The following is a 17,688-nucleotide window of genomic DNA, read 5'->3' on the forward strand; positions in this document are numbered from 1 at the left end:
ATTTTCTGCAGTGATTACAAGATCAAAATCAGAGCTTGACAAATCAAGAAAAGCATCTAGGCGCCAACCAAATATTTAGGAGCCAAGTGTATTTCTTCATAAGTAATATTACATGAAACAATCTTTTGCAGAACAAGCTAGTAATCACACATAGGAAAATTTAGGCACCAATATTGATTTTTCAGTCACCACAACGAACTGGAATTTGTCAAGCCCCGAATAAAATAATTCATCAGGGGGGAGGGGGAATCTTAAACACATGGCATTGAAGAGTGGTTTGCTGTAGTTGACTGACAATTTAAGAAAAATAGTAAATAAATGTTGGTGGGGGGAATAGAATGAAACACATATTTCTGACGAAGGCTGCAGGCCACCAAGCCACAATACATACATCATGGTGTTCAGAATAAAAATATGTTTTTCAGATTCATGTGCAGATCTGGGAGAAAGCAATTGCCCACTTCGATCTCATTTGCAATTGAGGTGCAAATGAGAGCAATATTCCAGAAGAGAGCAGGCAGATCTTCAACAGGACACTTACATAAACACAAACTTTCAGGCACCTGTCACTTTCATTCCCAAACATGCAAGATGGAGTACACCACCACTAGAACACCAAATACACATTCCAGCATGTATCAATTTGCAAGAAATTCCAAAAGAACTGTTTATGAGATACATGTGTGGCTAAATAGGAGATAGGGAAAGAGGGGACACAACAATGTCTGAAAAGTAGACGACTCTCTGACTTGTGTTGGGCCAGGAACTGATTAATTAAATCTGGTTAAGGGCTTTTTAAGAGAGGTTCTAATACAATGAAACCTCACAACAATGATAAATCCCCATGGGCAGAAATATCCCCCCCCCCCAACATCAATGATGGAGCCAACTCATCTAATATATATGCATGAGAGAGAATTGACATACATCATCATGCTCCCTTGGCCTTTAAAGTCTATTTTGGCCTATGAATCCATCTACAATAGTTTATTAAAACTTGTTTGGAAATGACTGAAGTCCAATATTAAACTCACTCGCGCCTCTCAAAAACAACAAAAGAAACAATCCCTGTACAAGGCATGATTAATCCCAGGTGCCAGTTGACCACAGCGACTAAAAATTTAGTGTCATTGGTGTTCGTCACTCATGTTATCGAAAAATTATGATGCTTAAATGGAGTGGTGACTTGAGCGAAGTACCATCAGTTCCAATATGCAAGTGCCGAGAAATATTAATTAAAATTACAATATCAACAAAATTTATAAATCATAAAAGAAAAAAACGATTTTTACCCTTTTTTGAGCTATTAGTACTTAACTTAATATGGTAGAACACACTGGTACATTGTGATTTATAATAGTTATTTTTAATTTAGACTAATCAGAGCAACTGTTAGAATAGTTCGTTTTTCTCTACAACAGAAAAAAAAGTATTGCTCATTTATCTTAGATATACATGACATTTAATTTTAGTGCTCTGAATTCTTCATGATAAAACAGGTAATCTTGAACACAGGGCCCCACTTTTAACTTGAGAGGACCCTGGACAAGGAAAAACAGAAACTAGGCCTTAACTTGAATCTTGAGGGGGGGGGGGGATGTCTGATTTTCAACAAAGCTATTTTGTTTAAATTTGAAGCCCCAAATTAATAGGACCCATGCAGAAATCAGATCCAGCTCAAACAGTCCTTGTAGTTTCAAGAGCATTCAATTTTTAGTCAGCAAATTAACTATCGTTATTTGAGCTGTTTCGTTTGGTACATAAGGCTTTTACGGTCACTTCTAAAAAAATATGACAATGCTGTTATTGAGCTCTTTATTTGAAGGCAGCCATAGAAATAATCTGTTCTTCTCTCTCAAACTTTTCCGTAGTGACTAGTTAACCGAAATTAGCAACGAGTAAACAAGGATTTATGAATATTGTTACCTATGAAAGCTGGATGCTTTCAGAAAACCAATGACTTAATGAGGTTTTACTGTCTTTCTTTGCGTAGTTACCAATTTGTAATCCGAGACCAGCAAACAATGTTTGAAATTTATATCCGTATATCTGCCTGCATAGAAGAGGGGTCGTTTGTAACTGTTTTATTTAGGTAAAAACAAATTCCTCGCCCCCCCCCCTAAAAAATTATTCTGGTTACCAGTTCTTTGTTTTTTTTTGTGATTTATCAAGCCCTGGTGATATATTTTCTTGGTGCCCAAAGTATCGTTGTAATGAGGTTTCATTGTGCAATCAATTTCGTTAAGATACGTTTTATTCAACATTTCACTCTACGCAACATAATTCAGTTTCGTGTAAACATAGGCGAGTAAAACTTTGAGCATAGTAAAAAGACAATTCATTTATTACAATCACGGGATCACTTACTTCAGTCCTTTGCTGTAGACGTTTGTTCATTTCATAAATTCTATAATCAGGCTGACCAAAGTACGGGGTGTGCCTCCTGAAATAAGAAGAGAAAGGTGACGAATAGAAAGGGTCAGCCGGAGGACCACCAGGTAGGCCCATGCCTTGATTGAACATAGGCTTCATTTGATCTCACAATTTAATAATCGAGAGTCTCAACAGAAAACAAACAGTCAACACAAACATTCAATGTATGTACATGTATGCTGTACGTATGTATGATATCACTGAATTTAAACGTTTTGGGGAAAATAAACATTCAAATGATCGACGTTTTGTCCTTCGCATGTTGTACAGCCAATATTGACTACATTTCGATTTTTGACTGTTTTTCGCGGGATCTTCTCCAACAGCCATAAAAGAAAAAAAAAAACTGTCAATATTCTGCAAAAGTGCGCAACATATCTCACGAGTTGTGACTAATTTCCAGACGATATTTCAAGTTTGTGGGGAAAAAAAAATTAATATCAATTTGCAGACGACATTTCAAGTCCCGAACATGTTTGTATTTTTTTCTTCTTCTCTCCTAACTGGCAATAATAAATCTTGTGTAACTTTCGGTCAAAAAAAAGAGAAGAAAACGATCTTCACGAGGTCCACCACCGCCACACACACGGCATTTGACAAGACATGTCGTCGCTGTGATTCTTCTGTCAATCACACGCACACAACTGGTAGGAAAAACTCGTGCTGACGTTGTTGCCCGCCATTACTTCTTGCGTATATAATAAAAGCAGCGCGAACGGCACACACACAAGAGCCTAAAACACGATCACGATTCAATATTTTGAAAGAAAAAAAAACGAAAAAAACAACAAAAAATAGAGTTTTAGGACATAATTTTTTTTCCTTCCCCTCATAGACGCCATTGAGAGTGTGGCCCCCTTCGTAAATTCCGGTTTTCTTCTTTTTTGTTTTCGGGGCAGGTTTCATAGCACCTCATGGTTTTCCAAGCAACGAACGTACAGCCCGCGGCCCCACTCTCTCTCTCTCTCTCTTCTTTTCTCTCACCTCTTGCCCGCTCTCGCTTTTCCTCCACCCTCCCGCTCTATTATCCGGCGCTCCCCATTGGGCGTCTGCTCTCGGCCCCCCCCCCTTCTCTCTCTCCCCCTTTCACTCTCCCTTCGTACTGTTCTCTACTCTTTCTCGACATCACCCTCACTCTGTATCTTCCTCCCCTCCCTTCCACGCGCGCATCTCCTCCCTCTTCCACAACTGAGAAGCACCCTTACACAACGGATTGGCGTCTTTTTAATCGACAGCAGAGCGGTAACTCGCCACACTTGTCATAACAGAAGCCTACCGTAATACAACAACACCGTCGAGGGTGGTGGGAGTTAAATGTACTCGTCCAACGAAAAATACGTGTTTTGGAACCTGACAATTTGTTTCGGTTCATCTCGGAACAGATCTTCCAACATTAAATAAAGGGGGGGGGGGGGGCGGGCGAGTCACTACTTATGTACTAACACGACACGGAGACACTCCATTAAAAAAAAAAATCAAAAACGTTTTGACAAAAATCCACTTAACAGTTCATTCCATGGTCAATGGGCCACCAAAGATACGAATTTTTTAAACCGAAGGTTCTTAACCCCGGTCCATCTTAACAGCATCGATGGAGGAGAAGGGATCTCCCGGGTCAGGTGATTTTTCCGAGGCCCAACCAAGAAATATCTCGAAAATTTCATCCAGATCTAATTTTTTGTGAGGCTCTCTCTTCTCTTGAAGCCTCCGGGCCGTACCTTAAGATGGCACTGTCTTAACCTATGGGTTACGACTCAAACTTCCGTCGCCGGGGCTTCCGAGATGGGTCGTTCAAATCAACTCAGAGAAGGGGTCATTTACCCAATGCCCGAGGGCCAAATGTGGCCCTCCGACCGTTACCATACGTAGAAAAACAATTGAATTCCAAAAAAAAGGAGAATCGTTATAAAGAGCGCTCTGCCCACTAAAATCTGTGCTGGTGTATTTAGAACTGTGAAATACTTTCCAGATTCAACAGTAATGCCTGTGCATTTGATACATTAAAAGGGTCCTCGCAACGAATTTGGGGGACCCTGAGCCAAAACAGATTTTGAGGCCTATGATTTGATATCGGCTACATATTTTCGAGAGGCCAAATTAGACATCCAAAAAGCATAAATAATTACAGAATTAGCAGAAATGCTTTCAAAAACATCTTAATGAAAAAATAGCTAGAGAACTACTAGTAAGAAATAATTGCAGAACCACTAGTAATAATTGCAGAAACACTGATAGAAAGAAATAAGAGCTCAGAATTATTGACAGTAATTTCAGAATTTCAAAATTGTCAAAAGTAATTTATGAATTGCCAAGAGTAATTTATGAATTGTCAAGAGTAATTTCATAACTGTCAAGAGTAATTTCATAACTGTCAAGAGTAATTTCATAACTGTCAAGAGTAATTTCATAACTGTCAAGAGTAATTTCATAATTGTCAAGAGTAATTTCATAATTGTCAAGAGCAATTTATGTGAATTGTTAAGAGTAATTTATGTGAATTGTTAAGAGTAATTTATGTGAATTGTTAAGAGTAATTTATGTGAATTGTTAAGAGTAATTTATGAACTGTTAAGAGTAATTCATGAAATGTCAAGAGTAATTTATGAATTATCAGGAGCAATTATGAATTGTCGAGAGTAATTTCAAAACTGTCGAGAATAATTTCAAAACTGTCAAGAGTAATTTATGAATTGTCAAGAGTAATTTCAGAACTGTCAAGAGTAATTTCATAATTGTCAAGAGTAATTTCATAATTGTCAAGAGTAATTTCATAATTGTCAAGAGCAATTTATGTGAATTGTTAAGAGTAATTTATGTGAATTGTTAAGAGTAATTTATGTGAATTGTTAAGAGTAATTTATGTGAATTGTTAAGAGTAATTTATGAACTGTTAAGAGTAATTCATGAAATGTCAAGAGTAATTTATGAATTATCAGGAGCAATTATGAATTGTCGAGAGTAATTTCAAAACTGTCGAGAATAATTTCAAAACTGTCAAGAGTAATTTATGAATTGTCAAGAGTAATTTCAGAACTGTCGATAGTAATCTCAGAATTGCTAGAAGTGAAAAAAATTAATGAAAAAAATTAAGAATTTTTGAAAGAAATAATTTCATAATTAATGGAAATTAAAAATTAATGAATAAAATGATTTCAGGATTATCAACGTTATTATTGACAAAGTTTAAATTTAATAAAAAAATTGATTAAAAAGAATTCATTAATGAAAGGAAGTTATTTAAAAATTAATAAAAATAAAAATTTAATGAAAGAAATAACTTCGAGTAAATAAAAGTGTTCACAATAAATTTGGCGGATCCTGTTTAATAACTGCGTAACGCCACGGTATGACTTGGTAACCCGCGGACTTTAGTTTACATAATTTGGCCCGCAATGTCTGAAGGGTTGAAGACACCTGATTCGCAGTCAAGGGTATTTGAACTATGGGTCACGACCCAATCTTCGGTCGTAGAGGCTTCCGACATGAGTCGTTCAAATCCACTTACAGTCAGGGATTCTTGAGCTACGGGTCATGGCCCAAACTTGATTCGTGGCGGGGCGGGGGCTATACTTAGATGATTCGTACAAATTCATTTACAGTCCTTGTTATGAATGCACTTATTACGTCACTGGTTTCACAAATTTCGAAAAGCAAACAGTCCACAGGGGTCGTGAGTTTGATCTCGTTATTAATTTGGATCGCGGCTGAGATAGGTCAAGAACCCCTGGCGTAAACCATACATGCTCAACCCATGGTTCGCGGGTCAAGTCAAATGTGGCCCTCGACTTCATACCTAATTTATTAAAAATGAACTACACGGCATATTTAAAGATCACTTGAGTGACTTGCGGTGCAGTTCTACATCACTTAAGTGGCCCGCAGCACATTTTCAGATCACTTAGGGACCTGCAGCACATTCACAGGTCATTTAAGTGGCCGCAGCTCATATCTTAATCATTTGAGTCGACAGCAGAATATTTATAGGTCACTAAAGTCCCCATCCATTGCATATCAAAATATCATTCAAGTGACGCGCGGCACAATTTCAGATCACTTTAGCGGCTAGTTGCACATTCATAGATCACTCAAGAATAGATAGATCACTCACCATGAAGCGCAGTTCAACATCACATAGGTGGCCCGCAGCCCATATCCAGATCATTTAAGTGATCCGCGGTGCATTCCCGAATTACTTGAATGTACCGCGGGATATTTACAGATTACTTGAGTGACCCTTGACACAGTTGCAGAGCACTTCAGTGGCCCACGGTGCAATTCCATATCATTTAAGTTACCCGCGGCACATTTACAGATAACTTAAGTGGCCCATGGCATATTTGCAGATCACTAAAATTATCTGCGGCTTTGTTCCAGATCATTCAAGTGGCCCGCACTCTCTTAAAGGTTGAGCATTTTTTGGCGTAAACCAAACATTTAATCATTATCATCACTCCCTTTTTACTAAATATAGTGTAACCTCGCTACAACGATCCTTGATGTAGCGATAAATCCCTCTACAACTTTTTTTTGGTCCGCACAGTATCGTTATATCGAGGTTTCACTGTATCATGAATGGAAATTGTTTCTAACAAACGCGTCCAACCTTCTGAAATGTACAATTACGTTCATTTCTCCAGACACACGATCATTCTCCATACTATATAATCCTAACTACTACTGTTTTCTCTGTTGTTAACTAGACCTCTTGAAATCAGGGGAAAAAATGCTGAGTTTTTGTGGAAAACAAAAAATTATCAAAGTATTTTGTCGCCAAGAATGTAAGTTATTTATTCTCCCCCCCCCCCTCTGAAGTACGCGTACAGCGCATCCCGCTTATAACATTTTCCAGATTAGTACGACTTATTTTCGTGGTCTCCCACCTCTTACTAATACTCGTCGAGATTTCCCGTTTAAAGCGTTTTTCCCTCTAAAAACGTTATAAGCAGGATCCACTGTATGAAGAGATATTTTTTTCGGCCTGAAATGTACTGAGGAAATTGAATTTTCTGGATGTTAATGCCGAAACCGATATTTGGAAAGTGAAAACACGCTACTAATGCGTGTTATAAGGGATTGAAAAGCATGTCTCTGGTGTATTGGTTAGCGCACTTACCCGGTATGCAAGGAGACCCGGGTTCGATTCCCGGAGGAGACAAATCGCTTTTTTTTCTAAATATCAGTTTCGGCATTAACATCCACAAAATTCAATTTCTCAAGATCCACTGTGTTTTCAGTTTGAAGGGGATCTTGGCAGCGCCAGTCCCGCATTGAATTAAGTCACTGAATCAGTAAAGGAATTGGTAAGATGAGGGCCAAGGATCTCCTTTAATGAATAATTTTCAGAGTATAATGTACAAAAACAATGATTTGATTATTTTCACGCACCACTTGAAGCCTATCCTCCAGATACCATTTTTTGAAATACCCCCCCCCCCCTTTTGTTCCTCGAACATCTGATTTAGCACCAGATGTAATAGATTCAGTACATCTGTCAATGCAACGACAAGAATCTAGGACTCTAAATGGGTCCTTTGAAGACCGGACATATCCCGCTCTCCATGTGAAAGAGATATCGAAGCGTTTCTAAATAGTTCCACGGACCCTTAGTTAACCCCCCCTCCCCACACAGAAAATTAATTTCATCAAAATCAAATAAGAAAAGATTCGTTTTCACAGGGTTCAAAGCTCGAGAATATTTCCCCCATATTTTCGTACTATCTTTTATTTGAACTAAGGCCAGGATTACACTATAAAAGTTTGGTAAAAGATGTTTTACAAAACTTGAAAAGGCTTATTCATTCGCTCGAATGTAACTGATAAGCTAATTGGTTGTATTTTTTCAAGTTTTATAAAAGAACTTTCACAAAACTTTAATAGTGTATTTAATACCAGCCTAACGTGTGTGAATATTACTTATTATCATTTATTAATGCTTTTTTTCTTTGATGCAACTGAATAATTTTATTTCATTAGAATTAAATTTTTTCCAATTCTTCTTGGGGACCAATCTGGTTTGAGGACTATAGGTTGAGAGACGCTGGATTTATAAAGCAGGGATCAGACTATAAAAGTTTGATAAAAGATCTTTTACAAAACTTCGTAGCCCGGTATTACACTATAAAGGTTTGATAAACTTGAAAAATGCAACCGGTAAGCTTATTGGTTGCATTTATCAAGTTTTAGAAAGGAACTTATATCAAACTTTTATAGTGCAATGCCGGCCTAAACCATAGAATAAATACGTACTATCTAGGCCTACTGTATATTACTAAACAAAAACTGCAGTCAAACTCGGTTATGCCGATACTTCTGATATAAGGTCTATGTACATCGGTCTTGACTAAATAATGTTAATGACCTTTTTTAAAGACAAAAATGCGAAGACTTGGTATATAACGATACATTTTTCTCCTCCCTCCGCATTTTTGCTTCACTTTAACGGTGTTTTTCCAAGAAATTTAGAGAATTCGATAATGATATTGAAGAATGTCTTTTTCTACTGATAACAATGGATCCTATAAAAAATAGGATCCATTGCAAAATTGCTTATTATTACCCAATTACATTAATCTGTTCTATACAGGAAACATCAAAAGAGTTCTCGGAACCCATTGATTTCCCCTGCATCCATGCTGATAAACCATTTTTCCTGCATTTAATGTCCCCCCCCCCCAAATTTAACCAGTTTTTCGAATTCGAATATCTCAGCAAATCAGGGGCATACGCAGGATCGACCTTAGGAGGGGGCATAAAAGGCTTGAAGGGGACACGAAAATTTTCATCCTGAGAAATTTTGAGTTACACTTAAAATTTCTCAGGACAAAACACTTGAATAAAAACACTTAAATCACACAGGAAAAAACACTTAAATAAACAGAAACTAATTCTTTTTTACCGACACTGTGATTTTTTTCTAATTTTTTGTCAGCCTGGAGGGGGGTTCGGGGGCCCTTGTGCCCGCCCTCTTCCACCGTATGCCTCTGCAGCGAATATTGCACTTAGAAAAGTGGATTTATTTTTTGCTGGGCAAGTCAGGACAACAACTTTGTGTAATTGGGTTCCCCAGCGCAGGGTGTCCGCATAAAAAGTTACCATTTTTATTTTAATAGCTATAGGGTGTTCTGTTAATGGACCGACAAACTTAGAGGGTTGTTAGTAGGCATCAAGAGGAACAAAAATTGCAACGGAACATGGTGTCGCAAACCACGTTGAGAGGGTGAAAATCGCGAAAAACGCACGCAGGCTACGAGTACAGAGGAGCAAAAGATGGATGTCAGTTGATCGCTGAATGCCTTCGTGGGTTCCTATTGGGTCACCTTAAATCACTCATTTATGCGACGCCTGTGGACACACCAGAGGATCTCATAGCGCGGATTGCCGTCGCTGCAGCAGACATCAAAAGCATACCTGGCATGGGCGGAGATACGGGGGGGGGGCAGCATCAAAGGTGAAGTCGACTGATCTAATGCATATATGTATAGATGAACCGACAACAGCATCATCTTCCCCCCCCCCCCAGCAATAATGGCTGTGCTCCCCCAGACTTCCAAGTCTATCACCGCCTATGATACCTGGTGTCTTACAGCGCGTCTCGGAATCGATTTTACGTCTCTGTAGACTGTGCAATGACGTTAGCGGCCGCCACTTCCAACAAATCTTGTAATAATTAATCAAATAAATCTTTTTGTAATTATTATTGTACTTTTTGTCGTTCCAGCGTGAAGTCCAAACCTGCATGCGTTTTTCGCGATTTTTACCCCCTCTCAACGTGGTTTGCGACACCATGTTCCATTGCAATTTTTGTTGCTCTTGATGCCTACTAACAACCCTCTGAGTTTGTCGGTCCATTAACAGAACACCCTGTATAAGCCTCTTGCAACATGAATGACATATCTGAGTACTACACGTAATTTGGATACTTTTTCCTAATTGGAAATATGCCTCTCGGATCAACGGTTCGTAAAAATTTCAACCAGTAAAATGTCATGCGCCCTGTTACCTATGCATTCTGTACATATTAAGCGGCAAATGCAATCTGATTATTATGCACAATTGCCGGTTATTATTCACAATCACCGAACATTTTAGTAAGTCTGATAAATATTGCGAATTCATCACATTCATCGATGATTATGTATAATCCCCCCCGTTCGTAGTGGTAGGTACGATAAATTGTCAACGAACTACTTAGATTCACCGGACATATTATGCATAAACTTCAGTCAAGAATTATAAATTCGATCAGTAATGTTGATTATGTTTGCACATTTTGATAAAATATGAAGAGAAAGCTGAGATTATCAAAGACTGATTAAAATTTTATTTTTTCAGTATTCTTTTACGCTTAACTCAATTTAATTTAATTTTTATAGAAAAACAATTGTATTGTACGCATTTGTAAAGGCAAAACCGATAAGAGCTTGAATTAAAGCAGTGTTTCTCAAAGTGTGCGTTGCGGCTCCTAGGGGTCTTTGTCAGGAGTATCGTAGAAAGCTGGAGATATTGTTTTGTGTGCCTATTCATGCTTTGAAGTGTTGTGTGTGTGTGTGTGAGAATACGCGCTAAACTATTTTGGGGAGCTGCAGATGAACCATGAATTGGGCACGGGAGCGGCGCGCGACGAAAGTTTGAGAGCCTATGTGAATTAAAGTGATATTTCCATATGATTTCTTCAATATTTCTTCCGTAACAAACTTACCAACTTCATTGGGAATTACGCATAATCGCCAGTAAAAGTGATAAATGCAATAAAATTTATCAAACGCACGAGACGATTGGTGATTACGCATACTCATTTATCACATCATTATATCATAATTCATCACTTCACCGTAACATATAAACTTCAAAATTTCCAGGAAATGCTCCCAACCGAATTATTGCGCAGCGATTTTGTTGAAATTCAAAAAGCAGGAAAAATACAATATCATGAAGATACAAAAAGTTTTGGGTTTCACATTGGTTCAGTAAAGTATGTACGTATCAAGTTTTTCTTCGAATTGAAAACGTTTTTTTTTTTGTTTTTAAGGAAAAAAAAGCACTGGAGTAAAAATAACTTGAATTGAAGGGGTGGGGGGAGGGCTACGAAGCAAAAAATGTAAAAAGAATTCCTTCTGTATGTATGGGAAGACAGAGAGACAGTCACGTATTGGAGATTGTGTTCATCCTTTTTGGCGGAAAAATCTCTTTCTCTGAGGATCAAACTAAACATGACAACCCTTAACCAACGAAGGAACGTTCCTTTCGCCCCCCGGACTACCCTCTCGCAACGCAACTGCCGCCCTTCCCCCCCCCCCGTCTCACTCTCTGGAAACATTTACCCTCCCCCACCATTCACTCCACTACCTCCCGACGTTCGCCACCCTCCCGCCCCCCGAAAGCCCACACACACAGACGCACGCACATACATAAATGTACACGCATACATATACACATTTCGAGAGAAAGAGAGGGAGGAAGAGACCGATTGATGGTGAGGCTTTTGAATGAAGCAACCCAACGCCAACCGACCTTGGACAGCTTGTGGTCACGTCACTGAAAATCGACAGTGGCGTACACACACACGCATACGACGTGCACGCACGAGAGGAAAAAAAAAAAGAAGAATCACATTTCAATTATTTAAATTTCGAGGAAATCGGAGAAGAGCGAAAAATTGCGTAGAAAATATATGACCCGAAATTGAAATATTTCCCTCACAGTTCAAAATTTTGTGGGTTGACGCGCAGCAAAGAGTGCGGAGGAGAGAACTAAATAAAACGATTTGATCCCAAAAAAATTTAAATTATTAGACAGATATTATCACGTGTATCAGCCAGAGCCACCTTAGTGGTGTGCGACAGGCGAGGTAGCACCGGGCCCCGCGGTTTGCAAGGCGCCGCTCTTTTGGTATTTTAGACGGGAAAAACATATACTGTGGATCCAGCTTATAGCGTTTTTCAAAAAATCGTCATGAAAAACGTTGTAAGCGAGAAAACGCTTTCAACGGGAAATCTTAATGAGAATTTCTTAGAGTTAGGACCACGAAAATAAGTCGTACTAAGCGGGAAAACGTTGTAAGTGGGAACGTTATAAGAGGGACCGACTGTACATCAAATTTAGGTACAACTGATTTGATTCTGGAATTTTCATCAATTCTGGAACTATTTTCTCATTAATTTTGAATTTTCATCAATTCTGGAACTATTTTCATCAATTCTGGAACTATTTTCATCAATTCTGGAACTATTTTCTCATTAATTTTGAATTTTCATCAATTCTGGAACTATTTTCATCAATTCTGGAACTATTTTCTCATTAATTTTGAATTTTCATCAATTCTGGAATTATTTTCTCATTAATTCTGAATTTTCATCAATTCTGGGATTCTTTCATTAATTCTGAATTTTCATCAATTCTGGGATTCTTTCATTAATTCTGAATTTTCATCAATTCTGGGATTCTTTCATTAATTGAATTTCCATCAATTCTGGGATTCTTTCATTAATTCTGAATTTTCATCAATTCTGGGATTCTTTCATTAATTCTGAATTTCCATCAATTCTGGGATTCTTTCATTAATTCTGAATTTTCATCAATTCTGGGATTCTTTCATTAATTCTGAATTTTCATCAATTCTGGGATTCTTTCATGAATTCTGAATTTTCATCAATTCTGGGATTCTTTCATTAATTGAATTTCCATCAATTCTGGGATTCTTTCATTAATTCTGAATTTTCATCAATTCTGGGATTCTTTCATTAATTCTGAATTTTCATCAATTCTGGGATTCTTTCATTAATTCTGAATTTTCATCAATTCTGGGATTCTTTCATTAATTCTGAATTTTCATTGGTGAGTACACATAATTTTACATGTGAGTACACATATTTTTCAGCATTCTCGTATATTCTGTGATAATGCATGAATCTATGGATGATCAACCCTCCCCACACAAAATATATAAAATCGAGACAAAGGGGGAAACCAAAATTATTCTACCACCGGGCTCCGCGTCTGATAAAGGCGACCCCGGTATCAGCTGACGTGAGGCTACAGAAAGCCACTCTTGGCTGTGAAATGATAAAATATAAAATTGCTCAAAAATTAATTTTCACCGGAAAGTTGTCAATATGCTATTGGGAAAAACACAAACATAGTGGGATAGTTTACAGCTGTGGTTCTCAATCCGGGGCCATGTCATGTGGCTCCTTTATGTTCCTGGTATATATCCTAAAAGGGGGCCACACAGAAGCGGATTAAGGTCGATTGAGACCCCGGGCGCAGAAGAAAATGTTGGGCCCCTTAAATTGAAAAAAAAAGAATGTTAAGTTTGGGTTTTTCTGGGCCCTTCAGAAGTCGGGGCAGAGGACGCGTGCCCGGTGCGCCCGACTTTGAATCCACAATTGGGGTCGCAGCTGAAAATCAAGTGTGGAAGGGAAGCCACGACAGGTGCCACAAGAGTTGAGAAAAAAAAAATGCTCCCCTCCCATAGAACCTGGACCATCTTAAGGACCATGCCCATTCGGGCATGACCCAGTGGGTCTCATGCCCATAGGAAGCCTACATGTTGAGATATGGTATGTACTGTGATTTTTCCCGATTGAGTATGTAAAGAAGTAAGCTGTTACTTACAGCTAAATATGCGGCCATACGCATCACTTCACACGTTGGAGCCCCCATTCAGAAGCATAAGCAGGGGGCATGGGAAGCCCGTGCCCCTTCCTCAAAAAAACCGACCAAGAGTTAGAAAAAATTTAATATTTCGGTAAAAATATTAAAATATCGGAAGTAATCGATTTAAGTTAATTCAAATGTTTTTTGAAGGTTGGTAACTCAAAATTTCTCGGGAAAATAATTTTTGTGCCCCCCCCCCCCTCCTCCAAAGGTCAGGCCTGCGTACGTCCCTAGCCCCATGAGATCGAGACTGCCCTGCATAGTCCACCAATCTCCTACAATTAGAAAAAAGCTCACTGAAATTTAGCTCAGCCCAGCCAAGGGTAGACTCGGATTCAGGGAGATATAAAGGAGGAACAATTTTTTGTGTAGGTTCGTTGGATAGTCCCGTATTTTATAAGTCTGAACGTGGCCCAGAGGTCCAGGTTCAAAGATCAATCTTTTATTTAAAAAAGAATGTTTTTATTTATCAGTCTCAATTAAATTCAATTCATTAAGTAGAAATAGTCTCACTCCTGGATGGGGGGGGGGGGTGTCGGATAAGACAAGGGAGGCCAGGGGAAAAAAATATGGTCCAAGGAGGGGGAATGGGCTGAAAAAGATTGAGAAACACTGGTATACAGGTATATAGAACAGGGGGATGTGGGTGTTCACCTTTTCGAGAGTGGCGAATCACTTTAGTGATTTAAGAACCTGTCGTGGACCACGCGCGGTTTGATAAACCGTCGCGGGCCTCGGGCCTCAATCAACTAAAATGGCGACTTTGAATACTTTTTCTTTTATATTTATATTGCATAGTAAAAATTCTAGAATCAAAACCAACGTAATTTTTTTCCAAGGCTACGTTAAATGGTGGTGCAATTTTAACCATAGGCCCGTTCGAATCTATAGTGGATGTATAAACCAGCACTTAAAAAAACCAAAAGATACTAGTGTGAACAATAATTCAGTTCATTTTTTTATACACAAAAATCAAGTTTGAGGTCGCGGAGCAACATCGGAGAACTCCGAGGACCACGTGTTCAGCATGTACGGTCGAAAACTCTAGACCAGTGGTTTTCAACCTGGGGGACATATCCCCTTATCCTTATTCGCGGGAATACTGTGGTCCTTATTCATCACTTGCTCCAGCCTCCCTCCCCCCTTTTATTTTCATCCGTCCCTCTCCCAGAATGTCCAAGGGGTTCTAAGGGAGTGGGTCGTATGGTCTCCAGCGGAAACCTGTGTTTCATATGATCCCGGGGGGGGGGGGGATACGCAAGAAATAAATCAGCAATTGTCGGAAAACGAAGACATTTGAAAATGAAGATACGAAGTCACGCAGGGTATGCATAATTTTAAGGAGGTACTTGAAGCATGAAAGGCAGGGATCCACTGGTCTACAAGATTGTTGAGAAAAAAAATCATTGTTAACCAAATAACTTGTTTGAAAAAATAAATGGAAAAACAGTGTTGCGTAACTATTGATAAGATTACTATTGTCATAATATTTGAATAGCGAATATTTGAAAATTGTACAGACTATTAGACACTTTATACTGTGAATCATATATCATCTTTTATCTTCTGCCAATCTTATCTATGAACCATAAATAAAGAAAAGTTTGTTTGAAACCCTGGTATTATGTACAATATTTGTAACTTACTGAGAGAGAGAGAGATAACACACACGAGATCGCGCACATCGCATAATTTATGAGGCAAATTAATATAATAATATGCTAAGATTTTTTGAAAAGCAAGGTGAGCAATAAAGTTAGTGTAATTGTTATAAAATGAGCAGGAGCGGCAAGAGAAAAAAAACTTCACCTTTGAGGGGGACCTATTTTTGGCACCCCTCCTAGAAGGGTGACTCGTGCGGCCACCCGGGTCGCGAGGCCCTACAGTCACCTCTGCCCATGAGCAACATATTCAGTGGCCAAGTCAAACAGCTGTCACAATATTAATGATTTTCGTTATAATTCTGTATATTTTTATCATCTTTTATTAAGTGCGTTCATTTTTATTTCTGTATCTTTTTCAGAGCATTCATTCCCATTCTGAAATTAAATTTTCAATTTGTCTATATTTGAATGTTAACACCACCCTCCCTCCATTTTTTTTTCCTACATAATTTGAGGTGAAGGGGATCCACAAACTCTTTGAGATCAACAAATTCGCTACGAATATTGTACATCATAGGTCGGATACACACCGGACCGATACGATAAGCGAACATTTAAAAGTCAGAAACATTTCATTAGATTGCAGCCCGTAACCGTTCATCAAACCAAGCAAGTGATCCTTGAAAGACAAGCAACATCACTGAAGTAGACCCATGACATCTTACTAAATCACTCAAGTGGCCCGCGACAGGCTTCGAAATCACTAAAATAACTAAAGGCAGCATGTTAACCCTTACAGCGGCAATCCCGAGATATCTCGTCAAACTTGATCTGATTTATTTCGGTCACCCCGAAATATCTCGGGTTTTTAATATGCTTTCATTTCCAATGCGGCAGTTACAATGCAGATAAGTAAAATCTTAAAAGCCCCGTAAGGGCTAAAAAAGAATGGAAAAAAAATATTTTCATCATAGGTTCAGCTTTTATGAATATCTATTAACATATTTGTGTCCATAAAGCAGGGATCCAAACTCGTATCCACCAGAGTGGGTTGTTTTTGTGCTTCATGGACCCTTCCTGCCAATAAAACGAAGGCCAGGGTCACCTTTACAGCATGTAATTATAATGTGAAAAAATATATATTGTTTTCTCATCCACACTCCCGAACCTCTTGAAACCTCTCCAAGGACCCCCCTTCCTCCCAAGGGGTCAGTGAGCCCCTGGTTAAGAACTGTTGGGCTCTGAACAATAATTAGTGCCCTGAACCTCCTCCCTTCCTGACTATCAGGAAACGAAGCAATCATGAGATTAATAATAGATTCAGGCGTGTGTAAATCCACTGATAATAATAACAATCCATTATACATGGTACATCGAACGATATATGCCAGGATTCAAACCTCAACCTGTTGCTCTCGGGCATCTTTATGGAGCTCACCGAAGTACCCAGGAGGATCCTATTTCGTTTTCATGAGGTATTAATCGATATTTCAAGAAGCACATCAAAATAGGGTGTCTTAGGATTGGTCAGGGGTGCCACACCAAGCATCAAGATACTTCGAGGATAACGTTATGTTAAAAAATGTTAATAGAGAGCTGTAATTTTCGAACAGGGTGTTACGGCACTTCCGGGTGCAGTCGAAGTGTCTCGAGATGTTTTTCCGTCGTCCCCCAGATCAAGACAGATAGGGAGCTTAATACAACAAGGAATCGCCATAACGGACACCTTTTGAAGAATTTCTTTCATACCGAGCACAACTCGCTTCTATCACCATGGGCAATTTACTACCGGTTGAGTTGTGCCAGAAGTGTGTGTGTGTGCGCGCGCGCGCGCGTGCCTAACAGTCTGCATATCTAATGGTGTGTGTGGATTTCTTAGTGCTGCCATGAATATGTCAGGGTGTGAATGAAGTGAAATTGATTGGATATCTGCACCGTTGCAGGTCTGGTGCTCTCTGTGGCGAGACTGACTCGCATTCGTACCTCGATGGTGGGA

General features: G+C 38.9%; 1 protein-coding gene across 4 annotated transcripts in view; it reads right to left on the reverse strand.

The window, feature by feature from the left end:
* LOC149077566 (LIM domain-binding protein 2-like) overlaps positions 1–17,688 on the reverse strand; it is a 143,800-nt gene that overhangs the window by 26,004 nt on the left and 100,108 nt on the right. For all 4 annotated transcript variants that reach the window (XM_089245128.1, XM_089245125.1, XM_089245127.1 and 1 more), the window contains exon 3: positions 2,368–2,443. In XM_089245128.1, coding sequence (XP_089101254.1) covers positions 2,368–2,443 — 76 coding nt within the window. The remainder of the gene's footprint in view (positions 1–2,367; positions 2,444–17,688) is intronic.

This window comes from Pholcus phalangioides, unplaced genomic scaffold (assembly GCF_987345545.1).
Source record: "Pholcus phalangioides strain wild (caught in Gottingen) unplaced genomic scaffold, Ppha-v1.0 ptg000015l_1, whole genome shotgun sequence".
NCBI classification, from domain to species: domain Eukaryota; kingdom Metazoa; phylum Arthropoda; class Arachnida; order Araneae; family Pholcidae; genus Pholcus; species Pholcus phalangioides.